At 43.8% G+C, this 16,293-nt stretch overlaps 1 protein-coding gene across 4 annotated transcripts in view; it reads left to right on the top strand.

Moving 5' to 3' along the window:
* Positions 1-16,293, top strand: part of tmtc1 (transmembrane O-mannosyltransferase targeting cadherins 1) — a 236,714-nt gene that overhangs the window by 193,072 nt on the left and 27,349 nt on the right. For 3 of the 4 annotated variants that reach the window (XM_068051004.1, XM_068051005.1, XM_068051006.1), the window contains exons 16-19: positions 2,228-2,365; positions 6,109-6,231; positions 8,718-8,795; positions 9,458-9,615. In XM_068051004.1, coding sequence (XP_067907105.1) covers positions 2,228-2,365; positions 6,109-6,231; positions 8,718-8,795; positions 9,458-9,615 — 497 coding nt within the window. Of the gene's footprint in view, positions 1-2,227; positions 2,366-6,108; positions 6,232-8,717; positions 8,796-9,457; positions 14,610-16,293 lie in introns of those variants that run through there. The other variant, XM_068051007.1, reaches the window with a different exon arrangement.

Genomic DNA, 16,293 nt, shown 5'->3' with positions numbered 1-16,293 from the left:
TCTCATGCTCATCTCAAGTCCTCATCACCCTAATTCCCAAGGACCTCTCCATCACTAATATTCTCTATCTTCCTTGACCCCTCACTTTCTCTTCTCCTGCCTGTACCCCGAGTACACACTACTTTCCTCCCTCAATCACTCACTCACTGTACTTCCCAAACAATTCACTACCCCCACAACTGCTCAGCTCCCTTAACTGTTTCCACACCCCTTCCAAACCCATAATTCCTCCTCCGAACAGGGCATGTTCTCACAAGCTATGAGCAACACCACAGAAGATCAAAACCAGCATATCCTCTGACTGCTCATGAGCTGTGCTGAAGGACAACTACGTAATACAAAATGGTGGCATTTCCTGTTTGTAATGCTGCACTTCTCCCATTGCACAATTCTAATTGGCTCCCACTTGGACATTGCACCTCTATGATTTGCTCATTTATCAAACAGCAACAAATCAGAACTCAGCAGCAAAATCTCAAAGGAATAAATAAAGCATGAAAAGATTCAACCAATCAAACATGACCAGCAATTTCTCCCAAAGCTGAATAGGATAAGCTACAGGAGGATTTGAATATACTTGGGAATTTAACAGACTGGCAGCTGATGGAATTCTGTGGAGAGAAATGCAAAGTGCTTCACATGAGAATGAAACTTCCCAAAAAGGACAATCACTTTAATGGAAAGAAAATAAAGTGTAAGGAAGATAAGAGATTTGGGAGTACTGACTGACAATAAATTTTTGGGCAATGTATTGAGTAAAGCAAATCAGATGAAGTTCTTTTTTTTTAAAGAAGATCGTTTTATAAATTATTGGTGTGACCGCACTTGGAATGCTGTTTACTGTCCTGGTCACCAGAGTAAAGATACTGTAGCTATTGAAAGAAATACAGAAGAGAGCACCTGGAATGATTGAGGGGATGGAAAGGTTAGTCTCTGAGGAGCAATTATGTGACTAGAACATGTTCTCAGTGGAAATCAGGTTGAGAAGTGACAGTTTACTGTTTTTAAGATTCGAAAGGGATGAGCTAAGATAGATCATGACACACTGTTTCATTTTGTCCAGAACAGTATATCCAGAGGACATGGCCTACAATAGACTTGGGGAGGGGGAGGGTAAATTCAAAACTAATCTGTGAAAACATTGGGTGAGATTTTAACTCATTCAAAACCTATCCACTTACAGAGTTAAAATTTCAGGCTAATCTATGGAACAGGCTCCCTAGGGAGATGGCAGGAGCAGAAAATGTTGATGCATTCAGATCATTTCAGAAAATAACAATTTGGGATACCGCACGTGAATAATTTGAGACATGGCATGTGGTGAGTGTAATGTGCTAGGGTGCAACAGATGGCTTTGGATCTGTGGTTACCAAAGCTGTCCACCACATATCTGTGTCTGTTGGAGACCAATTGAGAGAGATTGATCGCTTGGCTTATCATTGTATCATGTGACTACCAGGATGGTAGAAGAGGGGACCTAGATGATGGACTTTAGTCTTTCTTTGTCTCGCAATTCCTATGTTCCCATGCACCAATAAAATCAGTAACTGAACCTACCAATTTGTGAGATACAATCCAAATGCTTTCAGTTGTAATAAATCAGAGGTCTGTGGGTATAAGAAGAGATAAAAAACCTCACAGTTTAATTGATCAAAATGCTTATTTCAAAAATCTTGGAACCAGTTTTCTCAAATTCAAAAATCAAAGACAAAAAATAAGGTCCTCAGTTCTGGAATTCCCCCATAAATATTTCCACATGTCTACCCCATCTCCTCCTCTAGGTCACTCCTTAAAACCTACCTCTTTGGACCAAGTCCGCATCCTACTATCTCTATGTGGCTTGGTGTCGAATTTTGTCTGATGCCTGAGAAGTGACTTTGGGCATTTTACTACATTCAGGTGCTGTGTAAGTGAAAGCTTTGCTTTTCTTTTCTTTTTAAATTATACCAAGTGTTTGTTGTATGAAGTTGATTCCTGAGCAGAAGTGCATCCCAGTGCTAGAGTCAGTGTGGGTCAGATTGCAAAGCCTTGAAATAGGCCACCTTTGTTGTTGTAGTTCATACTCAGGACTGGTCAAACCATGAACCCTGTTGTAGATCTCATAATTACTCTCTTTTGCCTGTGTAGTTGCTGCCTGAGTTTGCCAAAGGCTGTTACCAACACTTGCACTACTTTCCAAGTCAGGAATGTTGCACATTGACTCCCGTCTCCTTAACATGTTTGTTAGGCCCAGGTCCTGTCTGTGGCTGGCAGAGCCAGCGAAGCTGAGCGACTCATTAACCAAGTAGCGAGTGAAAGGAGTGACTGCCTGGAGTGTCAACGCCTCTTGTCTGTTATCTATAGCAAAAGGGGCAACTTGAAAGAGGTAAGAGCCAATCCTTATTAAAACATTTCCAAGGGTATCGTAGCACACACTTGCTTGCCAGCTTATGAAATGAGGTGAACAGCCTCTACAGCTTTTTCAGTGTTTTTATGAAAATGTAATGAGATCCTGCGTTTTACATAAACTTTACATTGCGTTTACAGCACAGAAACAGGCTGTTAGGGTTAATGCTGGCATTTCTGCTCCACATGAGCCTTTTCCCACCCTATTCGCCCTATCAGCATATCCTCCTTTCCTTGATCTCCTCACGTACTTGTCTAGCTTCCCCTGAAATGCATCTATGCTATTCAACTCAACCACTCCATGTGGTAGCCAGTTCCACATTCAAGCCACTCTCTGGGTAAAGAAGTTTCTCCTGAATTTCCTATAGGTTTATTTTTATAGCCCTAGTTTTTGTCTCCTCCACAAGTAGGAGATGTTAATTATAATATTGTACTATCCTTTTTGTCAGTTGGGATGGTAGCTATGGTGCAATACTTGGTTTCGGCCTCAATTCCAAAATTAAGGGTTCCTGCTTTTCATCGCCTTTGATCCCCTTCTGAAAGTGGGCATGTCTGGACATCTATTTATTTAGAGATACAGCACTGAAACTGGCCCTTCGGCCCACCGAGTCTGTGCCGACCAAGAACCACCCATTTATACTAACCCTACAGTAATCCCTAATCTCAGTGATGCCATTGATTCTCTAGCCAGCAGAAAAGCCCCTGGGAAGGACAGCATTACCCCTGAAATAATCAAGAGTGCCAAGCCTGCTATACTCTCAGCACTACATGAACTGCTATGCCTGTGCTGGGACGAGGGAGCAGTACCTCAGGACATGCGCAATGCCAATATCATCACCCTCTATAAAAACAAAGGTGACCGCGGTGACTGCAACAACTACCGTGAAATCTCCCTGCTCAGCATAGCGGGGAAAGTCTTTGCTCGAGTCGCTTTAAACAGGCTCCAGAAGCTGGCCGAGCGCATCTACCCTGAGGCACAGTGTGGCTTTCGTGCAGAGAGATCGACCGTTGACATGCTGTTCTCCCTTCGTCAGATACAGGAGAAATGCCGCGAACAACGGATGCTCCTCTACATTGCTTTCATTGATCTCACCAAAGCCTTTGACCTCGTCAGCAGACGTGGTCTCTTCAGACTACTAGAAAAGATTGGATGCCCACCAAAGCTACTAAGTATCATCACCTCATTCCATGACAATATGAAAGGCACAATTCAACATGGTGGCTCCTCATCAGACCCCTTTCCTATCCTGAGTGGCGTGAAACAGGGCTGTGTTCTCGCACTTACACTGTTTGGGATCTTCTTCTCCCTGCTGCTCTCACATGCGGTCAAGTCCTCTGAAGAAGGAATTTTCCTCCACACAAGATCAGATGGCAGGTTGTTCAACCTTGCCCGTCTAAGAGCGAAGTCCAAAGTACGGAAAGTCCTCATCAGGGAACTCCTCTTTGCTGACGATGCTGCTTTAACATCTCACACTGAAGAGTGCCTGCAGAGTCTCATCGACAGGTTTGCAGCTGCCTGCCACGAATTTGGCCTAACCATCAGCCTCAAGAAAACGAACATCATGGGGCAGGACATCAGAAATGCTCCATCCATCAATATTGGCGACCACGCTCTGGAAGTGGTTCAAGAGTTCACCTACCTAGGCTCAACTATCACCAGTAACCTGTCTCTAGATGCAGAAATCAACAAGCGCATGGGAAAGGCTTCCACTGCTATGTCCAGACTGGCCAAGAGAGTGTGGGAAAATGGCGCACTGACACGGAACACAAAAGTCCGAGTGTATCAAGCCTGTGTCCTCAGTACCTTGCTCTATGGCAGCGAGGCCTGGACAACGTATGTCAGCCAAGAGCGACATCTCAATTCATTCCATCTTCGCTGCCTCCGGAGAATACTTGGCATCAGGTGGCAGGACCGTATCTCCAACACAGAAGTCCTTGAGGCGGCCAACATCCCCAGCTTATACAGACTACTGAGTCAGCGGTGCATGAGATGGCTTGGCCATGTGAGCCGCATGGAAGATGGCAGGACCCCCAAAGACACATTGTACAGCGAGCTCGCCACTGGTATCAGACCCACCGGCCGTCCATGTCTCCGCTTTAAAGACGTCTGCAAACGCGACATGAAGTCCTGTGACATTGATCACAAGTCGTGGGAGTCAGTTGCCAGCGTTCGCCAGAGCTGGCGGGCAGCCATAAAGGCGGGGCTAAAGTGTGGCAAGTCGAAGAGACTTAGCAGTTGGCAGGAAAAAAGACAGAAGCGCAAGGGGAGAGCCAACTGTGTAACAGCCCCGACAAACAAATTTTCTGCAGCACCTGTGGAAGAGCCTGTCACTCTAGAATTGGCCGTTATAGCCACTCCAGGCACTGCTCCACACACCACTGACCACCTCCAGGCGCTTACCAATTGTCTCTCGAGATAAGGAGGCCAAAGAAGAAGAAGACAGTAATCCCATATTCCCTACCACTTACCTGCACAAGGGGCAATTTACAATGGCCAATTTACCTATCACCTGCAAGCCTTTGGTGGTGGGAGAAAACCGGAGCACCCGGCGAAAACTCACGCGGTCACAGGGAGAACTTGCAAACTCCGCACAGGCAGTACCCAGAATTGAACCCGGGTCCCTGGAGCTGTGAGGCTGCAGTGCTGACATGGGGCTTGGCTGTGGGATCTCTCCTTCCATGGCCAAATAGCCTGCTGATACTCACCACAGAGCCACTTGAGGAAGAGGCTGGGGGTTCTCAATACTTTTGGAACTCTCAGTCCCGCCAAACGTGAGGGGCAAACCCTGTCTGGAGGATGAGAAAAATAATTACAGTCATGAACTCTGTGGAGTGTGTCAAGAAACACCCTTTGTTATCCTGATGAAAATAAATAGATGTCTTTGAAAACTTCAGTTTTCAGCAGTTCAGTTATTATTGTTGTTTGTGTGTGTGTATGTCTGCAAGGGTGCATGTGTGTGTCTCCATGTGAGTTTGCATCTGTCTTTATGCATGTGTGCCTGTGTGTGTCTGTTTGTGTGTGTGCCTGTGTGTGTCTGTTTATGCGTGCCTATGTGTGTCTGTTTGTGTGTGTGCCTGTGTGTGTCTGTTTATGTGTGTGCCTGTGTGTGTCTGTTTATGCGTGCCTATGTGTGTCTGTTTGTGTGTGTGTCTGTGTGCATGCCTGTGTCTGTCTGTTTGTGTGTGTGCCTGTGTGTGTCTGTTTATGCATGCCTGTGTGTGTCTGTTTGTGTGTGTGCCTGTGTGTGTCTGTTTGTGTGTGTGCCTGTGTGTGTGCCTGTGTGTGTCTGTTTATGCATGCCTGTGTGTGTGTGCCTGTGTGTGTCTGTTTATGCATGCCTGTGTGTGTCTGTTTGTGTGTGCCTGTGTGTGTCTGTTTATGCATGCCTGTGTGTGTGCCTGTGTGTGTCTGTTTGTGTGTGTGCCTGTGTGTGTCTGTTTATGTGTGTGCCTGTGTGTGTCTGTTTGTGTGTGTGTCTGTTTGTGTGTGTGTCTGTTTGTGTGTGTGTCTGTTTATGCATGCCTGTGTGTGTGCCTGTGTGTGTCTGTTTGTGTGTGTGCCTGTGTGTGTCTGTTTATGTGTGTGCCTGTGTGTGTCTGTTTGTGTGTGTGCCTGTGTGTGTTTAGAATTTGGATTCTTTATTGTACAGTTGATTTTGTATTTTCTCAATTCTTAGATGACAAATGAATGAGTGCTCACAATCTCTTATTCTTTCACACCAGGCACTTGAAGCTGTAAAAAGGGCCGTCCAAATGAAGCCCAAAGACCCAAAAATCCTTGCGGAACTTTATTTTTCAGAAGGAAATCTTTTGAGGGAGCTGAATCGGCTGGATGTGGCATTTGAGGTGCCGTTTATTTCACCTTGAAATGCTGTTCAGACTCTGATAGAAAGTTACATTATTATTAGTTGGATCTCAAATGTACAATACATAAAATGTATTAAAACTGCTCCTTTTTTTTTTGCTAAAAGTTTTTTTTTCCCAGTGCTTTCCCCCTCTCTTGTCCTGAAAAAGTTAACTCAAAAAGTGTAGGCTGCTATCCAACCCGTGGGGTTCTAAGATGTTGGATGGCTATTAGGCCATGAAGGGCACTACAGCTGTGTTCACTCCTGTCCGCACTCATCATTCAAAGCTGCACACTTTTCATTAGGTGTCACTGTCAATTGTTAGGCAGATCTTGCTCTAATGCAGGTTTGGTGTGGGTACTTGGTCAGCCGTGGCTCGGTTGGTAGCTTTCCCTCCTCTGAGTCACTCCAGGACTTGAATTCAAAAATCAAGGTTGACACTCCAGTGTAGTACTGAGGGAGTACTGTGCTGTTGGAATTACCATCTTTCAGATGAGACATTAAACCAAGCAAGTCTTTTTTTTTTAAATCCCTGCCGCCTCTAACATTACCCTTCACTGAAGTCCGTTAACTGAGATTTGGGCCTGGGACCTTTTTTGTCCATGGGGTTCAGTTGCCTGCACCAGATAAGCCATCTTGGGAACTGTGAAGCCATTTTAATCTTTGCAGATATAGTAGACACAGTGGTCAGGATTTTATGGGCCCCCCTGAGGTGGGGTTGGAGGCAGGGGGTGTACAGAGTATCGTGATAGGTGGCAGGTGTCGGAGAACCCATCGCCTGCCCATCACCAAATGATCTTCCTGGGGGCAGGATAGGCTGACAACGGCTGTCCCGCCCAGAGGCCAATTGAGGCCCATTAACAGGCAATGAAGGGCCTCTTGCTGTTGCCGCTGGGGTCTTACCAGTGGCGGGTGGGGCCTCCACCACGCAGGGAAGTTGCCTTGTAACACAAGGTGCATCCTGTGTGGGGGGGTGGGGGGGGGGGGGGGGTGATCCCTCCTCCGTGGGCAATTTGTGGCCCACAGAGGGCCCCCCCCTCCCGGGTGGACTGCATGGACCACCCTCTCACCTGGGCCTTCTGGACTGTCTGCGGCGACCCTGCATCACCTACCTCTTGTCCGGGGTTCCACTGCTGGGCCTGAGTCTGAGGCCTCTGCAGTACCAGTAGTGGTCATCGCTTCAAGTGGCACTTCCGATAGTGCTGAGCAGCTCATGGAGGTGGGATCCCCATTTTTAAAGGGACAGGGTTCCAGCCTCGTGAAACTTTGATGAAAAAAAGACCAGAGGATCGATTTGATGGGGCAGGCACATAAAGGCAGACGGGGGGGTGGGGTGGGGGGGGTGGTTTCCCCCCACCTTTTCGGCCTGGCGCCAGGAGGCCTGAATCCTACACAAAATCCAGCCCAATGAAACAGCCTCAGGAATGAAATCCTATGTACACAATGCTGTTATTACTGAAAAAAACTTGCATTTATATAGCACCTTGCATGATCTCTGAACATTCCAAAGTGTTTTACAGCCAATTAAGTACTTTTTGAAGTGTAGTCACTGTTGGAATGTAGGAAACATGGCAGGCAATTTGCACACAGCAAGCTTCCACAAATAGCAGTGTGATAATGACCATGTAATCTGTTTTAGTGATGTTGTTTGAGAGATAAATATTGGCCGGGGCACAGGGTGGACTCCTGCTCTTCTTCGAATCATACCATAGGATCTTTTATGTCCACCTGAGTGCAGGCAGGGCCTCGGTTAAACATCTCATCCAAAGTAATGGCACTTCCAACAGTGCTGCACTCACTCAAGATTGCATGAGAGTGTCAGCGTAGATATTATGTTGAAGTCACTGGAATGGGATTTGAATCCTTGATCTTCTGATCTCAGAGGCCCGAGGCCTACCACTCAGCCAAGACTGTCAACTTACTAAAGGATAATTTCTCGGTGACGCAAGAGAAACCTACTCTGAATTGGCCGTCAAAGTGGGGACAATTGCCCTGACTGAACCCTTAGGAAGAGCAAACTTTTCATGCTTCCGGTCACTATCTAGTTATCCCTGCTAGTACGTGAATATGTGGAAGCATTGGTTAAGGTGCAGGTCAGGCCTAGTTGTGATGCCCCAAGCAGTTGCACAGCCCTTTCTACACTCACACAAGGGCAGGTGGGTGACGGACCAGAGGGAGTTCCCCAGCATGAGCTGACAGAGAGGGAGGAAAGAGTATTAACAAAAGAAAAAGATCAGCATCCCTAATTATCAGCCTAAAGTTTAAGCCTTATAGTCCAATAAACCATTATGCAGGTAACTGTGTAAATCTGAAAAATTGGCAATAGCTACACTGTTGTATTACATGGAAAAGGGGAAGCAAGTTTTCACGGTTTTGCTGTTCTCCCATATTTGTGAGCAGAAAAGGGTTTCAAAACGTTTCCTGGTGTTGAATATTTTGCTGTTTCTGAAATGGGTTCTGTATGTTTTTTTTGTTTTAAATGCCCAGAGCTATAAGCAGGCGGTGGAGTTGAGCCCAGATCTGTCGCAGGCTTGGATGAACATGGGAGGGATCCGGCACATAAAGGTCAGCAGAAAAAGTGTCCTTTACCTCAACTTGGCAATGCTACTTAATTGACTGAATAAAACTGCATCAAATATGGGTGCTTTGCAAACGGCAAGTCCCCCATCAGTCATTCTGTTGTCTTGAAAGCCTGTTGAATAGGTGTCAAATGCAGATTTTCTTTGTGTGCGTTACTTTGTGTATGCGTGTGTGCGAATGTGGATGCTTATGAGTTAGAGGAAATGCGATACAGCTTGGCTAGATGCCGAGTGAAGCTTCTACTCTGGCCAATAATCTACCTCAGTCTTAACGTCAGGGGAGGACCCCCTCCAGCACCAGCCTGGTAGTTTCAGCATCAGCAGCTTCTCTGGTTGAGATTTTATAAAGGGACAGTTTTAGATGATGTTGAACCGACAGTGCTGTGTGTGCAATAAGTTAAATGTGTGAGAACCCTGGCTGAACATCAAAGGTAGGCTTTTATATTTAGGATGTGACAGCAGGTGATATTGGGTAAAAGCTTGAGACTGGAAGTCAAGTAGATCACCAACTATATATATAATTTTCTTACATCGGGCCTACTAGCTGCTTGCAATACCTGCCTGACTACAATTTCTCCTTGTATGTGTGTGCTTGGTTCCTAATCTGTGGCTTCATTTAATGCCCATCTTGATGTCCTAATCTCGCAGGGTGACTACAAAGCAGCACGTGCGTACTACGAGAAAGCCCTAGAGCTTGTGCCGAATAGCAAGATTCTGCGAGAAAACCTCGGCAAACTGGACCGTTTAGAGAAGAGATTGCAAGGCGAGAGGAGGGGTGACCAGAGCCCTCATGAACCAAGCACAAGGTGACAGAGGAATGGCTTGCTCTCAACTTTCACATGACGTAAAAAAAGGGGAAAGTAATTTGGTTCTCGTAGAGTCCCGGGCGACTGAAGTAACAAAAGAATCTTCCTACTGTGAAGATAACCAAGAAGTGTTGATCATGAATGTGGTCTTATAGCCAGAAGTTGGTGTGACTTATCAACGCTCAAAAATTTGCAGTGCGACTGTGAATTTCAACTTCTCCGGCCTCTTGGGTTCATTTACTTAACTCCTTTCTTTATTTGGTGCTGTCCAAAATGACTTGAAGCAGCCACCATTGATCCCAAGGAACCAAACCAATACCATCCACTTTAGCCCTTCCTGCAATGTTTCTTATGTTTTGTGCATGGCAAAGTCTGCCAAAACTTAATTTATTAGTCCCAATGTTTACCAAAAAATAAATTATTATTTATCAAACAAAATCGAATAGTCAGAAGCTAGTTAAAACAAAGAATTCCACTGTAGGTCTCTTCGCTCCAGTTTGTGTCAAAGCAAGCTGATCAACAAGAGTGTGGGTCTTTCTACTCCTTTTGTATAGACCAACTGGACATTTGTGCGTGTACAAAAATGAGTAGCATGCAGCCTTGAAGCTTGTTAGGAGTGCAACATTACTTACAAAAGTCATCCGATATAAATCACAATGTACAGTGTGTCTGCGTTTATCCTCAGAAAATCAAGATTGTTTCTTGTCAGGGAAAGTCAACACAGGAGAAATGTTAGGAGTAAGATTCGTCATCGAATAGTGAGGCAGATAACAAGCCCATGTAAGCAGAAAGGGGCATGTTGATAGGCGGGATGATAAAAATAGTAAGACTCAAAGGGTCTGCTTCCTGTGCAGGCTCTGTGAAGATCTTAGCCACGGGTTGCGTTGTGATGGGGACTTTGGTTTGACATCAGCACTAGGACAGATGGCATTGCAAGTCGTAGAACCCACTGAGCTCACTGTCTACACAGGAGGAGATAAATTTAAGATTGATATCAGAAACAAGAGAGGGTTCTATTTCCAGATAGGGCACTGAAGGGGAAAACCCTGGAATTGTTGAGGAAAGGATTGGATAACCTGATGAAGGAACTGTAGGGCCATTCTGAATGAGCAACGAGGAGCTGAACAGCTGTCCTGATCTGTTCATTGTGCAATAAATGGGACCATGGTCCCTGATGTCCATTCTTTTAGTGATATCAGCAATATTATAGATTTTTCACAAGTTACCCCGTCATTTTGAGGTCTCTGTAACAGAATGCGTACAAAGAAATATTATTTATTATTTTAAAGAAATAATTGACAACATTGTCACGAATGGGTTATATTGTCCTCTAGGTACTTAAAATTAAAGGGCAAAACTATTTCTCTTCAAGGCAGAGACCCGGTCAATGTCTGGAGCTTCAGCAGCCCTGGTCAAGATGGGAAAAATCTGACTTTTACATTCCTGATTGCTCTCCGCTGACCCCACTAGAAGCGTGTGAATGGGAGGGTTGGATTGGGCTCTTTCTCGATGCCAAGTGGATGAAAAGCTAACTGTTGCTTACTCTTTGAATAAATGTCCATTGGGCAAGATTTGTGGAAAGCACCTGTAGAATTGTGCCTAGGCAAGTGGTCAGCAGCTTCCAGAGGGGAGTGGAGAAAATTAGCAGAATTAGTTTTTTAAAGGGGGAAAAGATCATTGCTAATTGGCTTCTTTTAGATATTAGAGCATTAGGAACATCTCATTGTTAAGGAAACTTTGTTTTCACATCTCCCTAAAGTGCTGGCGATATAATAATTAGGATCTGACATGATCTTACATAATTTCCATGGTAACAATCCTCAGTCTATGACAGCCCTTTTAAATAGGGTTTCACAGAATCACAGAATTGTTACAGCACATGGTGCTGTACCATCGGCCCATTGTGTCTGCATCGACTCTCCGAATGAGCAATTCACTTAATGCTATTCCCCCACCTTCTCCCCATAACCCTGCACATTCTGCCTTTGCAGTTAACAGTTTGATTCCCTTTTGAATGCTTTAGTTGAACCTGCCTCCACCACACACTCAGGCAGTACATTCCAGACCTTAATTGTGCTTGCGATTCATTGTAATTGAACATGCTGGCACAGCTTACTCCAGGCACTGTGACACTGCAGAAGTCATTCCCTGATTAATGCCTGAGGTGGACCATGCCAGTTTCTGCATGTCCCTGTAGCCTCCCTCCCTCGCTCAACCAGCCTACCCAGCCACCCACCTATTCCCCACACAGACCCCATCGTGTTCTCTTCGCACTTCAGACTCCCGTTCTGTTCTATAAATCCACGCCAGTCTTTCAGGTATCAAATCTGGCATTTTTACAAAAGCACAACTCGAAATCTTAACATTGTGTTAAGACCAAAATGGCAACAATTGAAAAATTAATCATTTGGTGGGCAAACAAATGACTATTGTGGGTTCATGCAGGGTTTAGATTTCTTATATAATCAAAAATTATAAATTGCCACTAGTATAGGTAGGTGGTAGGGAAATATAGGGACAGGTGGGGATGTGGTAGGAATATGGGATTAGTGTAGGATTAGTATAAATGGGTGGTTGATGGTCGGCACAGACTCGGTGGGCCGAAGGGCCTGTTTCAGTGCTGTATCTCTAATAAAAAAAAAGGTTGTGACCTCTGATTCCTGCCATCCAAACTGCAGTTCTACTGCAAACAAGTTTTTAAGTATCTCTATTTTTACATAAAATCTATAATTTATTTATGAATAACAAGTATTAAAGCTATAATATGTTATTATTGCAAGATATAAAGAAGATATTGAAGTCTTGGTGTGCATTATATACATTAAATGTGCATTGAGCCTGTTGATTCTAAATGCAAACATTTTATAAATTTGAAATGAGAAGCATCACAGGTTTTAACTGAGGATTATGTGAAGGTTCTCTGGGAACTGGAATGGAATAGCTAAGTCTCATTTCATGTGAGACGTCTGTGGGTGGCAAACATCCCATCGGTCCGGAAATTTATACCTGATTCATAAAAGTGAAATGTTTGTGTCTAATTCACTGCATTTCCCAGGAATTCTACAGGAATTTGCCTGTTTCTGTCCATCAATTGGGAGTGTGATGCACTATAATATTATTACAAAGATTGTGTTTAAATCCATTAGGTGAAAGACTTCTAGAAATCAAATTTTATGAAAACAATGCAAAGCTAATTGTGACACCATGTTGAATTTACCTGATGTGGTGAACTTCATAATTATAAACCATTGCTGTTCTCAGTCAATATCTCAATTAACTTACATTCCAAAGTAGATAGTTTCTTAATTTGTGGCAAAAATCTGTTCAATCACTGACCCTTAGGTGGGAGAGTAAGCTGTGAAGAAGATGTAAAGAGGCTGCAAAGGGATATAGACCGATAACGTGATTGGGCAAGAATGAGCAGATAATGTATAATGTGGGAAAGTGTGAAACTATCCACATTGGTAGGAATAGTGGAAAAGCAGAATACTTTTTAAAAGGTGAGAGACCAGTAAGTGTTGGTATTCAGAGGAATTTGGATGTTCTTGTATATGAATCAGGGAAAGTTAATATGCAGGTACAGCAAGCAATTAGGAAGGCAAATGGTATGTTGACCTTTATTGCAAGAGGGCTGGAGAATAAGAGTGAGGAGATCTTGCTGCAATTATATAGGGCTTTGGTGAGATCACCCCTGGAGTACTGTGTATAGTTTTGGTCTCCATACCAAAGGAAGGATATACTTGCCTCAGAGGGGGGTGCAACAAATGTTTACCAGTTTGACTTCTGGGATGGGATGACTGTTCTACAAGGAAGGATTGAGTAGAATGGGCCAATAATCTCTGGAGTTTGAAGAATGATCACATTGAAATGTATCAAATTCTTTGAGGACATGATAGGGTAGATACTGAGATGCTATTTCCTCTGGCTGGAGAGCCTAGAACTAGAGATCGTAGTCTCAGAATAAGCGGTTGGTCATTTCAGACTGAGATGAGGAGAAATTTCTTCACTCAAAGGTTGCGAATCTTAGGAATTGTCTACCCAGATAGTTCTGGATGCTCAGTTGATGAATATATTCAAGACTGAGATCGATAGATTTTCGGGCACTAAGGGAATCAAGGGATATGGGGTTAGGGTGGGAAAGTGGAGTTGATGTAGAAGTTCAGCTATGATCCTATTGGATGGTTGTGCAGGCTTAAGGGGCCTGATGGCTACTCCTGCTCCTATTTCTTCTGTTCTTTCTCACTATTCGACCATTGGACCCTATTCTACTGTTCAGTCTCTGGATCCTATACCTCTGGACCTTATCCCAGTGTTCAGTCTCTAGGCTCTGTCACAGTGGGCCCTATTTCACTATGCAAAAACCGGAACCTATCTTAGTGTTCAAGCACTGAACTCTGTCTCACTGCTGATAACAAGTTGCTAATATTTATTGATAATCTCACCAGATTTGAAAGAGACTGGAGATTGCACAGGGCATTCTATATGAACTGCTTTGGCATGAATAGATTTTCCCATAAAACCGTGTTCATTCCATTTCCTTAATTTACAAAGTGTTTGCAGTTAATGTCATGAATGTACATTATACCTTGAACAGTGAAACTGTTCATTCGTCTGTCTACTCCCATTGTGTGTAGGTTTGAATGAAGGATAACTTCAGTACCGAAACTCTTATTTGATGTCCTATAAAGTCTTGCCATCAGGCACCAATCCATTGAAGTGAATTCTGTGTTTTTCTCTCTCAACATGGTATGCAGGTAGACAATAAGGCTACATGCAATGTCTTCTATGATTAACAAGACCAAATACCCACTGCAATGTGCTAAGGAAGCACCCAGCCCAATAAATCCTTTAATTCAGTGCTACAAATTGGTATGAATTAGGTTGCATGTGTAATTATTGAAGTTTCCTTTCTGACATCACACCTGTACATCTCTGCTGATAACCTTGTTCTGATTTTTGGAATAGTAAAGTGAAAATAAAATCCTTGACACATAGTGGCATACCAAAGTGATTCTTCCAATAAAAAATGGTGTTGTTCTGTATTAGAAAGGAAAGCAAGAACTTGCATTTAACCTCTTTCACAACCTCAGAATGTCCCAAGGTGCACAAAGTTCTTTGGAAGTGTAGTTGCTGTTATAATGTAGGGAAACATGACAGCCAATTCGCATACATCTGGGTCTGTCATAGATTAATTGATAAGGCTGATTACTATGATTAGACAACACTTCCATTATTGCCATATGATGCGACTACCAGGATAGTAGAAGACGAACTAGAGGGAGCTTGATCTTTTCTCGTCGAGCAATTCCGATGTTCTTAAGTGGCTTTGTGGCTCTTGCAGCAGTGTAAACTTCGCAACGATGAGGCATAAATCATTTTCAGATAATCGCATTGTGGCAATTCACATAAAGCTCTAAATCACTTAGTTTCATGTTGACCAGTTCTTGGTTCTTGGGCCTGTTACGACTTCAGGACATCCCAAGGCATTTTACAGCCAATGAAGTACTTTTCGAAGTGCAGGCACAGTTGTAAGAAATGTGGCAGTTAATTTGTGCACAACAAGGTCCCACAAACAGCAATGAGATACAACAACAACTTGTATTTATTTAGCACCTTTAACATACTAAACCACACCAAGATGCTTCACAGCAGTGTTATAAAGCAAAATTCAACACCGAACCAAATAAGCCGATATTAAGGTAGATGGCCAAAAGCTTGGTTAAAGAGGTAGGTTTTGATGAGCATCTTAAAGGAGGATAGAGAGACGGAATTCTTTAGGGAGGGCGTTCCAGAGCTTAGGGCCTAGGCAGCTGAAGGCATAGCCAGCAGTGGCAGAGCAATTAAAATAGGGGATGCTCAAGAGGCTAGAAATAGATGCATGCAGATATCTTTGAGGGTTGTGGGGCTTGAGGAGATTACAGAGATAAGGAGAGGTGAGGCCATGCAGGGACTTGAAAAGAAGGATAAGAATTTTAAAATCAAGACATTGCTTGGCCAGGAGCCAATGTAGGTCAATGAGCACAGGGGTGCTGGGTGAACGGGACTTGGCATAAATAAGGATATGGGCAGCAGAGTTTTGAATGACCTCAAATTTACATGAGAAAATAGGCTGTTTTAGAGATAAATGTTGGCCAGCCACCAGGAGAACCTAAGTATTTTTTGAAATAGTGCCATGGGATCTTTTACATTCATCTGACAGAGCAGATAGGGCCTCAGTTTAATGACTCCCTCACTACTGCAGTTCTGTGCTGACCAAGATTATGTGCTCAAGTCTCTGGCATGGGACTTGAACCTACAACCTTCATGACTCAGAGGCAAGCATGCTAATTTTATAAGTCACAGTGAGTAGAACAGGAGAACAGATCAGCGGCTGCTGCTTCAGAAACTTTTTTCATACTTAGCTCCAAAGCCCACTTCTATAAGCCCTCTTTCCCTCTAAACTGGAATGTACCTCTGTACACCTGATATCTGGGTCATTGTAGTATGCTCGTAGTGGGGGGAGATCAGGTTGTACAGAAACTAATATAATTGTAATTGGCTTATTGAACATATTTCTTGTCCCCTTGACTTTGGAAAGTGGTGGAGCCAATATCATCAAACCATGGCTTCAACTATGAATTTTTCAACTGTAAATTAATAAGCAGTAAAGACCAACAGATTAAATTCTTTATCTTTCAT

This window comes from Heterodontus francisci, chromosome 18, assembly GCF_036365525.1.
Source record: "Heterodontus francisci isolate sHetFra1 chromosome 18, sHetFra1.hap1, whole genome shotgun sequence".
Lineage (NCBI taxonomy): Eukaryota > Metazoa > Chordata > Chondrichthyes > Heterodontiformes > Heterodontidae > Heterodontus > Heterodontus francisci.
This window is presented reverse-complemented; position numbering and strand designations above follow the sequence as displayed.